This window comes from Palaemon carinicauda, chromosome 14, assembly GCF_036898095.1.
Source record: "Palaemon carinicauda isolate YSFRI2023 chromosome 14, ASM3689809v2, whole genome shotgun sequence".
Classification (NCBI taxonomy): domain Eukaryota; kingdom Metazoa; phylum Arthropoda; class Malacostraca; order Decapoda; family Palaemonidae; genus Palaemon; species Palaemon carinicauda.
This window is the reverse complement of record NC_090738.1, coordinates 38,436,412-38,451,411: the sequence shown is the minus strand read 5'-3', so window position 1 is coordinate 38,451,411 and position 15,000 is coordinate 38,436,412. Positions and strand designations below refer to the sequence as shown.

Genomic DNA, 15,000 nt, shown 5'->3' with positions numbered 1-15,000 from the left:
TTACGAACACACAAATACAAATATACGTGGCATGCAGCAAATGTTTTTATGTCTAACAGGCTAACATAAGACTTTTTATTATAATATTTTTAATTGTTTATTACCTCTCATATTGTTTATTTATTTCCTTATTTCCTTTTTGACTGGTATTATTATTATTATTATTATTATTATTATTCTAGTTTAGCAAACATTTATTTGAAATAAGTCCAAAAGGAAGCAAACTTTCGCAAAAGACAGTGCGAATAGGAAAGAAATTAAGAGAAAAAGACTCAGAAAATCTTAGCAAATCACAGAGAGCCAAATGCCGAATATTATCATCATGCTAATGAATAAACGATTTCACTTACACATACTGTAAGAAGTATCCAATTAAGAAAAGTCAGAAAGAGCTAAGTGAGAAAATTGAAAGGTGTAGAATTAAATATTAATTCATTTAGCGAGAATATCTTTTGTATGTTTTCAATCCCGTGATGAGTATTGTCTAGTCGGGGCCCTCCTGTTTTGACGAAGATATACTCTCGCGTCTGTTTTTATCAACATCTCTCCAACCTAGTAGAGGCCCTCAGCAATTATTATTATTATTATTATTATTTTTATTTGCTAAGCTACAACCCTAGTTGGAAAAGCAGCATGCTATAAGCCCCGAGGCCCCAACAGGGAAAATAGCCCAGTGAGGAAAGGATCAAGGAAAAATAAAATATATTAAGAACAATAACATTAAAATAAATATTTCCTATGTAAGCAATAAAAACTTTAACAGAACAAGATGAAGATAAATTAGATAGAAAAGTGTGCCCTAGTGTACAATCAAGCAAGAGAACTCTAACCCAAGACAGTGAAAGACCACGGCACAGAGGCTATGACAGTACCCAAGACTTAGAGAACAATGGTTTGATTTTTGTGTGACCTTCTCCTAGAAGAGCTTCTTACTATAGCTAAAGATTCTCTTCTACCCTTACCAAGAGGAAAGTAGCCACTGAAAAATTACTATTCAGATGTTAACCCCTTGGATGAAGAAGAATTGACTAAGAACTAGGCACCTAATTTGCTTCTTAGGTGAACAGCTAATTTTTCAAGTTTCATGAACAAGCTGTTCTGTTCTCCATCGTGCAGTCTCAGATTCGAACGATGTTCCCTAGATACAAAAGCATCACGGAGAGAGAGAGAGAGAGAGAGAGAGAGAGAGAGAGAGAGAGAGAGAGAGAGAGAGAGAGAGAGAGACGTACGCAACTGAAAATGTCCTCCGAAAAAAAAATGAGATTTTTCTCATCAAAAGTTGACCTAGAACTTTTCAGTCCCTCAGACTTACCTAAACCCTAATCGAACCTTTTAATTAAGTTTCTTTTTGGGGGGTGAGAATCCTATCCCACATTATGTATTTTTGCATAGGATATGATTGCGAATTACTCCACCCACCTCGCAAAAATCCTAGCAAATGGAGTTTTCATGAGGACGCCCCCACCCCTTTTTTTTTTTTTTTTTTTTATTCAGCGGGTCGTAAGGGGGGATGGATTGCTGTGACGTCATAGGACCTCCACGCGTCACTTGATGACGTAAGAGGCACTGCTGAGCCAGTTTCGGGGCGCAGATCCCCTGAGCATCTTTGGCAGTTTCCATCCAAACGAAGTTTCAGTGACATGAAATACACGAAATTTAAAAGAAATTTCTCTATAATATTTACGATATTGACCTAAGTTCTAAAGATTTGCTCACATTCTCTTTGAAAATTTATTTCACAGAATCGAAACTCATAATTTCGCTTTCAAAATTTTTTGGATATTTTCATCCCCTCTTCTAACTCGAGAGAAGGTCCTCGGGGAAGGAACCGGTCAATGACGTCACAGGTAAACTTGCAACCTAAGTCGATTTTCTTTTCTTTTTTTAGTGTTGAAGCTGAGTGCGTTGTGTAAAACGTGTTTCTGATAAGGTTTACAATTCATTTCACAGAATCGAACCTCGATAAATTCCCTTTAAAAAAAAAAAATCGACATTTTCATCCCCTCATCTAACTCGAGAAAAGGTCCTCGGGGGAAGGTACCGGTATATGACGTCACAGATGAACTTGCATCCTAAATTTTTTAAGCTGAGAGCCTTCTGTAAAACTTGTGTTTCTGCTACTCCGCTAAGATTTAGATTATTCATTCGAATTCTCGACCAGGGTATGCATATCAAAGGGTATCTCAATTATTCGTCCATGGGAGAATTTTGAACTTTTTAGTTATTGCTTCGACGTGAGAAAAATTAATTATTGAGCGAAGTTTTACTTTTCCTGTGCAAGAGTTGGTTAACGATTGTTAATACACTTAGGTATTTATATATAAAAACACAGTTCACTATAGAATCATCATCATCTCCTCCTACGCCCCTAACGCAAAGGGCCTCGGTTAGATTTCGCCAGTCGTCTCTATCTTGAGCTTTTAATTCAATACTTCTCCACTCACCATCTCCTACTTCACGCTTCATAGTCCTCAGCCATGTATTGCCTTGTGGAGCCCTGCTAAATGTTTGGTGAACTAATCTTTCTTGGGGAGTGCGAAGAGCATGTCCAAACCATCTCCATCTACCCTTCACCAAGAATAAAGTAAACACTTTAAAATGAAAGTTATGTGTACAGATAAATGTATAACCGCAAATAAATTATGTTTTGGTAAAAATGAGAGTAAAACATAACAATGGTGTCAAAGATACTAAAAGGGTGACTAGTGAGTGCTGCTGATTGTGTAGTGGGGAAAAGTGCGTAACTGATGAGAATTTTGACTAGGTTTATTTAGCTGGTTATACTGTGGAAGTATTATCTACTTAATTTTCATCCACTGTGTAGCCATCAAATTGTGTATGCAGCCGTGACCTTTGTGTTAGTTTTTCTTTGGAGCCACCCCTGTCGAAGAAAATGGTCTAATAGTGTAATTATATTTTCATATGTACTGTATATATATAAATATATATATATATATATATATATATATATATATATATATATATGTGTGTGTGTGTGTGTGTGTGTGTGTGTGTGAATGTGTGTGCGTGTACACAGCAAAGAATAAATGTGCGGATATCTAGCATTTTCTACATTTAAATTCCGTAAATGAAACTACAGTTCAGTTCAATTGCTGATGGTGTATTTATTCATGTGACATTGGCCCGAACCGGGACTGTAATTAACCTCCTAGACCACTGGAAATGCATTTGGTCAAATACTGTTTTTACTTTAGTGTTGGCAATTTACAGGAACGCACATAGTATTGTTATCGCTTTGAAATTAGAAGAGATTAGAGAGTAGAAATACTTAAGGGTACCTGACACTTGCACGTATCCGTGGCACGCACTGGCACGCATTGATGCGCGAACTCGCGTGAACGAGTCGTGAAATTGTCGTGAACAGTGCGGGAACGATGCGTGGCATGCGTGCCATGCGTGCCCAGAACTTTGAAATGTTTAAAGTTTGTGGCACGCATTGGCACGCACAAAATAGTCGTGAAATAGTTGTGAACGACGCGCGAACTGGAGTGAACTGGAGTGAACAGTGCGGGAACTGGCGTGAACTGGAGTGAACGATGCGGGAAGTGGCGTGAACTTTATAATGAAGAGAAACAAAAAGGAAACGAAAAAATTAATGAAAAGGAAAGAAAAATAAACCTAATAAATTTTTATATTTGCTGTTTTAATGTGAAAAAAAAATAATATCTCATTTCAAACTATTTCTATAACTTTATAATGAAGAGAAACAAAATGGAAACGAAAAAATTAATGAAAAGGACAGAAAAATAAACCTAATAAATTTTTATATTTGCTGTTTTAATGTGAAAAAAAAATGATATCTTATTTCAAACTTTTTCTATAACTTTATAATGAAGAGACAAAAAGGAAATGAAAAAAATTAATGAAAAGGAAAGAAAAATATAAACCTAATAATTGTTTATATTTGCTGTTTGAATGTAAAAATAAAATGATGTCTTATTTCATGCACTCACTTATTTTCCTCTATTACCAATCAAGAGCCAAAACTTTTGTTTTAAATAAAAATGAACTGAAAAATAAACCCAAGAAATTTTTAAGTTTGCTGTTTAAATGTAAAAATAAAATGATGTTTTATATCATCAACATACTTATTCTTCTTTATTACCTTAAAATGAAGAGCAAAACAAATTTTTTCTGTTTGCTGTTTTAATGTAAAAATAAAATTTCTTATTTCAACACACTTTTTTAACTATTACCTTAAAATCAACAGCCTAAAAACTTTTCATGTTTTCTGCTTTTAAAGTTAAAATAAAATGCTTTCTTAATACTTGTACATATTTTATATCTGCTATTTATATGTAAATCAAATGCTTTCTTATTGAAACAAAAATAAAGGGCAACAAAAAATACAAACGAAAAAGATACGTTTCTTCTCCTCAATGCAATGGTGTCTCTGACAGAAAGCATTGTTGTCTCTTCCGAAGCCAATCCAAGAATGTCCTCGGGTTGGAGAAGCCCCGTTTTTATATGGAGTGGCCAATTCGTGAACTGGCGTGAACGATGCGGAATGATGCGGAAAGATGAGTGAACGTGTTGTGAACTTGTCGTGAACTAGGCGTTCCAATTCGTGCCATGGCGTGAACGTGGCATGAACTTGTTGTGAACTATGCGTGAACGTGTCGTGAACTGGTCGTGAACAGTACGGGAAAAAACCCAATGCATGCCAGTGCGTGGCAAAAATGCACGCAAGTGTCAGGCAGGCTTTAGTTGTATTCAGCACTCATAGCTCTTCCATTAAAGGTTTAAAGGTCGCTCATGAATGGCAGAGGTAAGAGACAGTTACATTGCCATATCAAGCAGGACAATGCCCTAGAGTCTGACCATATATCAAATGATCAGTGCCCAAGCCCCCTCTCCACCCAAGTTAGGACCAAGGATGGCCAGGCAATGGCTGCTGATAACTCACCAGATAGATCCAAACCCCCATCCTTAGCTCACAAGGATGGTGAGGTTACAGAGACCAAAGTAACTAACGAGTTTGAGCGGGTCTCGAACCCCAGTCTGGCGCTCACCAGTCAGGGACGTTACCACATCGGCCACCACAATCCTGGATAACGATTTTAGTAACTTCATTGTAATTTTATTAAAGTTTTCATGATTTAATTTTAAATCAGGAGTCCAACTTGGATTCCTTAAACATTTTTTATACCCAATTATCATGTCTATAAAAAGATTAAATGTATTTTAGACATTGTCAAAGGGATGTTTTCCCAGTCCAAATTTTAGTCAACTTCAGAAATCCTTTTCTCTGCCAACTGTCGTCATCATCATCCTCAAAAGAAAATTTCTTAATTGTCGGTATTGTGGCATATCCATTTGATTATTCTCTCTCTCTCTCTCAATATCCGTCGGCTATGATGTTCTGAAAAGGTTTTCACTCAGTTCATTTAAAGTTGTTCATTCTCATCCAAATTCTCTCTCTCTCTCTCTCTCTCTCTCTCTCTCTCTCTCTCTCTCTCTCTCTCTCTCTCTCTCTCTCTCTCTCTCTCTGCAAGATATTCCCAGCGTTGCTTCTAAATGTTAAGCCAGTTCCCATCGTTATTAACAAGGAAACGCGAAATGACGTAATTTCCCATTAGGGCTTCAGAGAGACAATATTCTGAAGTTAGTAGCTATAAGCAAATTGATGGATAAAGCCCAATTATGTTCTAGAAAATGTTTTTTTTTTTTTTTACCGTTTTAAAAACTGATATATTGACGCAAAGGAGTGATATTACGGTCACCAACCCGTAAAAGATAATAACAAAGTAGGGTACAAATTACGGTCGCTTGTATTTTATTGAAATACGGCTGAGATCTCAGAAACTGGGAGGAACTTAGAGAGGAGAGATCCCCTTTTTTGTTTCATTTGTTTGATGTCGGCTACACCCCAAATTTGGGGGAAGTGCATTGGTATATGTATGTATGTACGGCTGAGATCAGTACATTTTCACGGAGGATTTTCGATTAAAATTACGATATTTTAACAGTGTAATAAAAATTCATGGTAGTATAGTGTATATCAGATGGTTTTGAAATACATATATGTAATTATTAATATGTATCACTAACACTCAACCTCAATGGCATTTAATACATAATTCTACCTTTGGGAATGTTTATCCACTGGAAATTCATTTATGATAAATGCTTCTGGCTGGACAAGGATTCGAACCTATGTCCTGAGCCGAACCAATGCCTGGAGGGTCAACTTTATCAATCGATTGGTAAAGTCGTCCCTGCAGGCAATGTTTCGGGTCAGGGCTTAGGTTCGAATCCTTGCCCACCCAGAAGCATTTATCATAAATAAATTTCCAGTGGATAAATATTCCCAAAGGTAGAATTCGGTATTGAAGGCCATTGTGGTTGATTTTTACACGTGTGTATTATATACATGTATATATATACACATATATATATATATGTATATATACATATATATATATATGTGTGTGTGTGTGTGTATATATATACATATATATACTGTATGTATATATATATGTATATATACATATATATATATACATATATATATGTATATATATACATATACATATATATGTATATATATACATATATATATGTATATATATACATATACATATATATATGTATATATATATATATACATATATGTATGTATATATGTATACATATATATGTATATATATATATGTATATATACATATATATATATATGTATATATACATATATATATATATATATATATATATATATATATATGTATATATATGTATATATATACACACACACATATATATATATATATATAAATGTAATATAAATTATATTTTACCATTTTGACAATACTGAACGAATAAGGTGAATGTTATTCATTTATGAGAAGAGAAAAAAAGTGTGCACATGTGTGTATGCATAAAATAGTTTTTTTTTCAGATCATGCTGTGTGTTTTATTATTAACCTAGGAAGTGGCATGTGGCCATTGGTTCACTGGATTTAGTCGTTGATCGAGATAGCGGCCGAATGGAAGAATAATCCAGTTTTGTAGTTTGAAATATATGGCTGCAAAAAGCTGAAACACCATTTTTTGATGTGAAATGCGTATTCCAATAGCTGTATTTATTTATTATTTTTTTTATTTGGTTTCGTTTCGACATTCCAGTTCAGTTATTCTCCAGTATTGTGCTGGAGGGGGTAATTGGATATGCTTGGTATTATTATTATTATTATTATTATTATTATTATTATTATTATTATTATTATCATTATTATTATTATTATTATTATTATTATTAACAATTGTTGTATATGGTATTTGTGGTATTTTTTATCATATTTTTTTTATTGCTGCTATTAATCCTAAAATTATTATCACTTATTTTCATTATTATCATTATTATTATTTTTATTATTATTATTATTATTATTATTATTATTAAGAATTCTTGTATCTTTGTGATATTTTATCATATTTAATAACTAATAACTGCCATTATTCCTATAATAATCCATTTTATTATTATTATTATTATTATTTTACATTTAAAGAACAATGCTGATGTTTGTGACACGGGCATTAGTAAATTAGTGTGAAAATTTATTTAAGATTATTGGTGATAATTGTTGCAATTTTTCCTTTATTAAAGTAATTCTAAAGAACATTATCAATTATACTACTGCTAAATGGTACTTCAAATCTTTTAAGTTCAAAAGAAAATCAACTAAAACTCTCGAATGGAGGCAAAGACATTTACGAGTAATACCTCTTTTATGTTTGGGTCTAAATTTAGCTCAGTAATGACCGAAAATTTCAAGTGATTGGCAAACACTGTCAGCGTAGTTAGTTTGCCAAACAATAGCTTAACAAGCAAAGGAAGTCTTTTGGAGGGTTTCCTTAAAAGGAATCAAATAAGGACCTTTGTACGTAATGACACAACTAAAGTGTTTGAGCACTAAAGTCCATTCTTTTTAATGAGGCAGATTTGCACAGACTCGCATAGGTGCCCTTTTAGCTCGGAAAAGTTTCCTAATCGCTGATTGGTTGGACAAGATAATTCTAACCAATCAAATAACAGGAAGCTTTTCTGTTGTGCGTCGTTAGGATTGATTTTAAGCTCACGTTTGTATCAGACGGTGGAATATCTAAAAAAGGGATTGTTATTACTCGAATTTGCAACGGCACTGCTGTCAAATATGTGACTATGTTGAGCGAGTAATTGAAGATCTGACATGCAAAATTAGCAAACATTTGCTGTTATAACACAACTGACGTCTTGTATATGCCGTTATTCAAAAAAAGGTATTTGGTGAAAATGAATAGAATAGTAGTACCGAATGTTAAAAGCAAAGATATTTGACAGAAATGAATAGAATAGTAGTAGCGAATCTTTAAAACAAATGTATTAGGCAGAAATAAATTGAATAGTAGTAGCGAATGTTTAGAATAAAGGTATTTGGTGAAAATTAATAGAATAGTAGTACCAGATGTTAAAAGCAAAGATATTTGACAGAAATGAATAGAAAAGTAGTAGCGAATGTTTAAAATAAAGGTATTTAACAGAAATGAATAGAATAGTAGTAGCGAATGTTTAAAATAAAGGTTTAGGCAGAAATGAATAGAATAGTAGTAGCGAATGTTTAAAACAAAGGTATTTGACAGAAATGAATAGAGCAGAATAGAATAGAATAATAGTACTAATGGTGATAACACTAAAATCGTGTCTTGACTAGAATAATACTTAATAAGCAAGAGAATTAAAATCAGATTTTATAAACTGGAGGTAAATATCCATTGCCAATATCAAGGAAGGTAATTAGTGATTGATTGAAGAGATTAAATAGAAGCATTTATAAATCTTTAGTTTCATTCTTTCATCTCAATTTGTAACCGTTATAAGTAAACATAGATATAGAAAATAATAGTGCTTAGATGGAAATGTATATAGTTACTAATTGATTTCTTTTTCCTTCCTGCACTGAACTGCTTTTCCTGTTGGAGCCCTTGAGATTGCAGCATATTACTTTCCCAACCAGAGTCATAGCTTGGCTAATAATAATAATGATAATGATATTATTTTGGATGCGGATCTTAACTATGTTATAAAGTAAATTTTGATGGTATGATATCTATAATTATTGTGTTTTAGAGAATGAAGAGAGAATTAGCATTCATGGGCCTTTTATGGAACATTACAAGTAGACCCTCCTTAAATTTACCATAGACTGTAGGACAGATGGGACATCCATGGTATATATCAATTAAATTTGATAATTCATGACTCCCAGGACAAAGTACTTGTGTATTAATCATAGCAAATAGACCACATAAATTTTTTTTTTAACTATTCAAACAATAATTTAATACGTATAGCTTTCTTTTTCTATCGTACACAGAGGTTAATGACCAGTTCGTGAAGACAATAATAACCTTAGAGCTTTCTAAGTCTAACCAGGTGAGATGACAAGTTAAGACAACTATCGCTCACAGAGGTTACATGACCAGTTCGTTAGAACGATAATATCCACAGAGCTTTCTAAGTCTGACAAGGCGAGATGACAAGTTAAGACAACTGTCGCTCACAGAGGTTATATTACCAGATTGTTAACATGATAATATCCACAGAGCTCTCTTAGTCTGACAAGGCGAGATGACAAGTTAAGACAATTATTGCTCACAGAGGTTACATGACCACTTCGTTAAGACAACAATATCTAGAGAGCTTTCTTAGTCTGACAAGGCGAGATGACATGTTAAGACAACTATCGCTCACAGAGGTTACATGACCAGTTTGTGAAGACGATAATATCCACAGAACTTTCTTAGTCTGACAAGGCGAGATGACAAGTTAAGACAACTGTCGCTTACAGAGGTTATATTACCAGTTTGTTAACATGATAATATCCACAGAGCTTTCTTAGTCTGACAAGGCGAGATGACAAGTTAAGACAATTATTGCTCACAGAGGTTACATGACCACTTCGTTAAGACAATAATATCTAGAGAGCTTTCTTAGTCTGACAAGGCGAGATGACAAGTTAAGACAATTATTGCTCACAGAGGTTACATGACCACTTTGTTAAGACAATAATATCTAGAGAGCTTTCTTAGTCTGACAAGGCGAGATGACAAGTTAAGACAACTATTGCTCACAGAGGTTACGTAACCGGTTCGTTAAGACAATTATATCCACAGAGCTTTCTTAGTCTGACAAGGCGAGATGACAAGTTAAGACAACTATTACTCACAGAGATTACATGACCAGTTCATTAAGACTATAATATCCACAGAGCTTTCTTAATCTGACAAGGCGAGATGACAAGTTAAGACAACTATTACTCACCGAGGTTACATGACCAGTTCATTAAGACTATAATATCCACAGAGCTTTCTTAGTCTGACAAGGCGAGATGACAAGTTAAGACAACTATTACTCACCGAGGTTACATGACCAGTTCATTAAGACTATAATATCCACAGAGCTTTCTTAGTCTGACAAGGTGAGATGACAAGTTAAGACAACTGTCGCTCAAAAAGGTTACATGACCAGTTTGTTAAGACGATGATATCCACAGAGCTTTCCTAGTCTGATAAGGCGAGATGACAAGTTAAGACAACTATTACTCACAGAGGTTACATGACCAGTTCATTAAGACTATAATATCCACAGAGCTTTCTTAGTCTGACAAGGCGAGATGACAAGTTAAGACAACTATTACTCACCGAGGTTACATGACCAGTTCATTAAGACTATAATATCCACAGAGCTTTCTTAGTCTGACAAGGTGAGATGACAAGTTAAGACAACTGTCGCTCAAAAAGGTTACATGACCAGTTTGTTAAGACGATGATATCCACAGAGCTTTCTTAGTCTGATAAGGCGAGATGACAAGTTAAGACAACTATTACTCACAGAGGTTACATGACCAGTTCATTAAGACTATAATATCCACAGAGCTTTCTTAGTCTGACAAGGTGAGATGACAAGTTAAGACAACTGTCGCTCAAAAAGGTTACATGACCAGTTTGTTAAGACGATGATATCCACAGAGCTTTCTTAGTCTGACAAGGCGAGATGACAAGTTAAGACAACTATTACTCACAGAGATTACATGACCAGTTCATTAAGACTATAATATCCACAGAGCTTTCTTAGTCTGACAAGGCGAGATGACAAGTTAAGACAACTATTACTCACCGAGGTTACATGACCAGTTCATTAAGACTATAATATCCACAGAGCTTTCTTAGTCTGACAAGGCGAGATGACAAGTTAAGACAACTATTACTCACCGAGGTTACATGACCAGTTCATTAAGACTATAATATCCACAGAGCTTTCTTAGTCTGATAAGGCGAGATGACAAGTTAAGACAACTGTCGCTCACAGAGGTTACATGACCAGTTCATTAAGACTATAATATCCACAGAGCTTTCTTAGTCTGACAAGGTGAGATGACAAGTTAAGACAACTATTACTCACAGAGATTACATGACCAGTTCATTAAGACTATAATATCCACAGAGCTTTCTTAGTCTGACAAGGTGAGATGACAAGTTAAGACAACTATTACTCACAGAGGTTACATGACCAGTTCATTAAGACTATAATATCCACAGAGCTTTCTTAGTCTGACAAGGTGAGATGACAAGTTAAGACAACTATTACTCACAGAGGTTACATGACCAGTTCATTAAGACTATAATATCCACAGAGCTTTCTTAGTCTGACAAGGCGAGATGACAAGTTAAGACAACTATTACTCACCGAGGTTACATGACCAGTTCATTAAGACTATAATATCCACAGAGCTTTCTTAGTCTGACAAGGTGAGATGACAAGTTAAGACAACTGTCGCTCAAAAAGGTTACATGACCAGTTCATTAAGACTATAATATCCACAGAGCTTTCTTAGTCTGACAAGGTGAGATGACAAGTTAAGACAACTGTCGCTCAAAAAGGTTACATGACCAGTTCATTAAGACTATAATATCCACAGAGCTTTCTTAGTCTGACAAGGTGAGATGACAAGTTAAGACAACTGTCGCTCACAGAGGTTACATGACCAGTTTGTTAAGACGATGATATCCACAGAGCTTTCTTAGTCTGACAAGGCGAGATGACAAGTTAAGACAACTATTACTCACAGAGATTACATGACCAGTTCATTAAGACTATACTATCCACAGAGCTTTCTTAGTCTGACAAGGCGAGATGACAAGTTAAGACAACTATTACTCACCGAGGTTACATGACCAGTTCATTAAGACTATAATATCCACAGAGCTTTCTTAGTCTGACAAGGTGAGATGACAAGTTAAGACAACTATTACTCACAGAGGTTACATGACCAGTTCATTAAGACTATAATATCCACAGAGCTTTCTTAGTCTGACAAGGTGAGATGACAAGTTAAGACAACTATTACTCACAGAGGTTACATGACCAGTTCATTAAGACTATAATATCCACAGAGCTTTCTTAGTCTGATAAGGCGAGATGACAAGTTAAGACAACTGTCGCTCACAGAGGTTACATGACCAGTTCATTAAGACTATAATATCCACAGAGCTTTCTTAGTCTGACAAGGTGAGATGACAAGTTAAGACAACTATTACTCACAGAGGTTACATGACCAGTTCATTAAGACTATAATATCCACAGAGCTTTCTTAGTCTGACAAGGCGAGATGACAAGTTAAGACAACTATTACTCACCGAGGTTACATGACCAGTTCATTAAGACTATAATATCCACAGAGCTTTCTTAGTCTGACAAGGTGAGATGACAAGTTAAGACAACTGTCGCTCAAAAAGGTTACATGACCAGTTTGTTAAGACGATGATATCCACAGAGCTTTCTTAGTCTGACAAGGCGAGATGACAAGTTAAGACAACTATTACTCACAGAGGTTACATGACCAGTTCATTAAGACTATAATATCCACAGAGCTTTCTTAGTCTGACAAGGTGAGATGACAAGTTAAGACAACTGTCGCTCAAAAAGGTTACATGACCAGTTTGTTAAGACGATAATATCCAGAGAGCTTTCTAAGTCTGACAAGGCGAAATGACAAGTTAAGACAACTATTGCTCACAGAGGTTACATGACCGGTTCGTTAAGACGATAATATCCAGAGAGCTTTCTTAGTCTGACCAGGGGAAATGACAAGTTAAGACAACTATCGCTCACAGAAGTTGCATAACCAGTTCCTTAATATCCACAGAGCTTTCTTAGTCTGACAAGGCGAGATGACAAGTTAAGACAACTGTCGCTCACAGAGGTTACATGACCAGTTTGTTAAGACGATAATATCCAGAGAGCTTTCTTAGTCTGACCAGGGGAAATGACAAGTTAAGACAACTATCGCTCACAGAAGTTGCATAACCAGTTCCTTAATATCCACAGAGCTTTCTGTGTAGCCACATGAGATGACAAGTTAGTCAACTGTAGCTCAAATACGTTATATGACGAGTTCATTAGAAGTATAGTTCCCACTGAACTTTCTTACTTTGTCCAGGTAAGATGAATAGCTTAGATTGCTATTACTCACAAAGGTTAATCTACAAATTTGTAAAGAAAATAATACCCTCTTAGCTTTCCTAGTCTGACCAGATGAGATTACACATTAAGACAACGATTAATGACAGAGGTTACATGACCAGTTCATTAGGACTATCCTCACTCAGAGTATTGCAATCAGAAAAGCCCACCATGCCTATATATAGGCTGCAAGAGAGGTTACACTGCAGGCCATGCACATTAAGCCATTAACTGCACCACGAGTAGACAGAGACTTACCTGCAGGAATGCCGGGAACAGTGCAGTTAGGAATATGGCAGCGATCAGAAGATTGATGACTCCAAGGTGCAACAGTAGGATGTGGGTTGTAGTTCTAGTCTGCAAAAGAAAAAGACACAAAGTTGGTGATATGATTATAATGTGTGGATAGAAGGATAGAATGTGTAATCGTTTAATCAGTTTAAATCAATCTCAAAACGCCTGGTATAAACATACTAAGAAGAGATAGCCACGAAAAAAATGAAAGGTAATGACTATAGTAGGTTTTATTAGCTATTTCAGTGATACTATGCTAATTATGAACGACCTTATGGTAAACAACAGTGATACTATGCTAATTATGAATGACTTTATGGTAAAACAACAGTGATACTGTGCTAATTATGAATGATTTTATGGTGAACAACAGTGATACTATGCTAATTACGACTGACTTATGGTATACAACAGTGATGCTATGCTAATTATGAATGACTTTATGGTAAACAACAGTTATAATATGCTAATTATGAATGACTTTATGGTAAACTACAGTGATACTATGCTAATTATGAATGACTTTATGGTAAACAACAGTTATAATATGCTAATTATGAATGACTTTATGGTAAACTACAGTGATACTATGCTAATTATGAATGACTTTATGGTAAACAACAGTGATACTATTCTAATTATGAATGACTTTATGGTAAACTACAGTGATACTATGCTAATTATGAATGACTATGGTAAACAACAGTGATACTATGCTAATTATGAATGACTTTATGGTAAACAACAGTGATACTATTCTAATTATGAATGACTATGGTAAACAAGAGTGATACTATGCTAATTATGAATGACTTTATGGTAAACAACAGTTATGCTATGCTAATTATGAATGACTTTATGGTAAACTACAGTGATACTATGCTAATTATGAATGACTATGGTAAACAACAGTGGTACTATGCTAATTATGAATGACTTTATGATAAACAACAATGATACTATGCTAATTATGAATGACTATGGTAAACAACAGTGATACTATGCTAATTATGAATGACTATGGTAAACAACAGTGATACTATGCTAATTATGAATGACTATGGTAAACAAGAGTGATACTATGCTAATTATGAATAACTATGGTAAACAACAGTTATAATATGCTAATTATGAATGACTTTATGGTAAACTACAGTGATACTATGCTAATTATGAATGAC

The 15,000-nt window shown here is 34.7% G+C and overlaps 1 protein-coding gene across 1 annotated transcript in view; it reads right to left on the bottom strand.

The window, feature by feature from the left end:
* LOC137653170 (5-hydroxytryptamine receptor 6-like) overlaps positions 1-15,000 on the bottom strand; it is a 225,351-nt gene that overhangs the window by 6,256 nt on the left and 204,095 nt on the right. Inside the window, exon 3 of the mRNA XM_068386548.1 lies at positions 13,784-13,882. Coding sequence (XP_068242649.1) covers positions 13,784-13,882 — 99 coding nt within the window. The remainder of the gene's footprint in view (positions 1-13,783; positions 13,883-15,000) is intronic.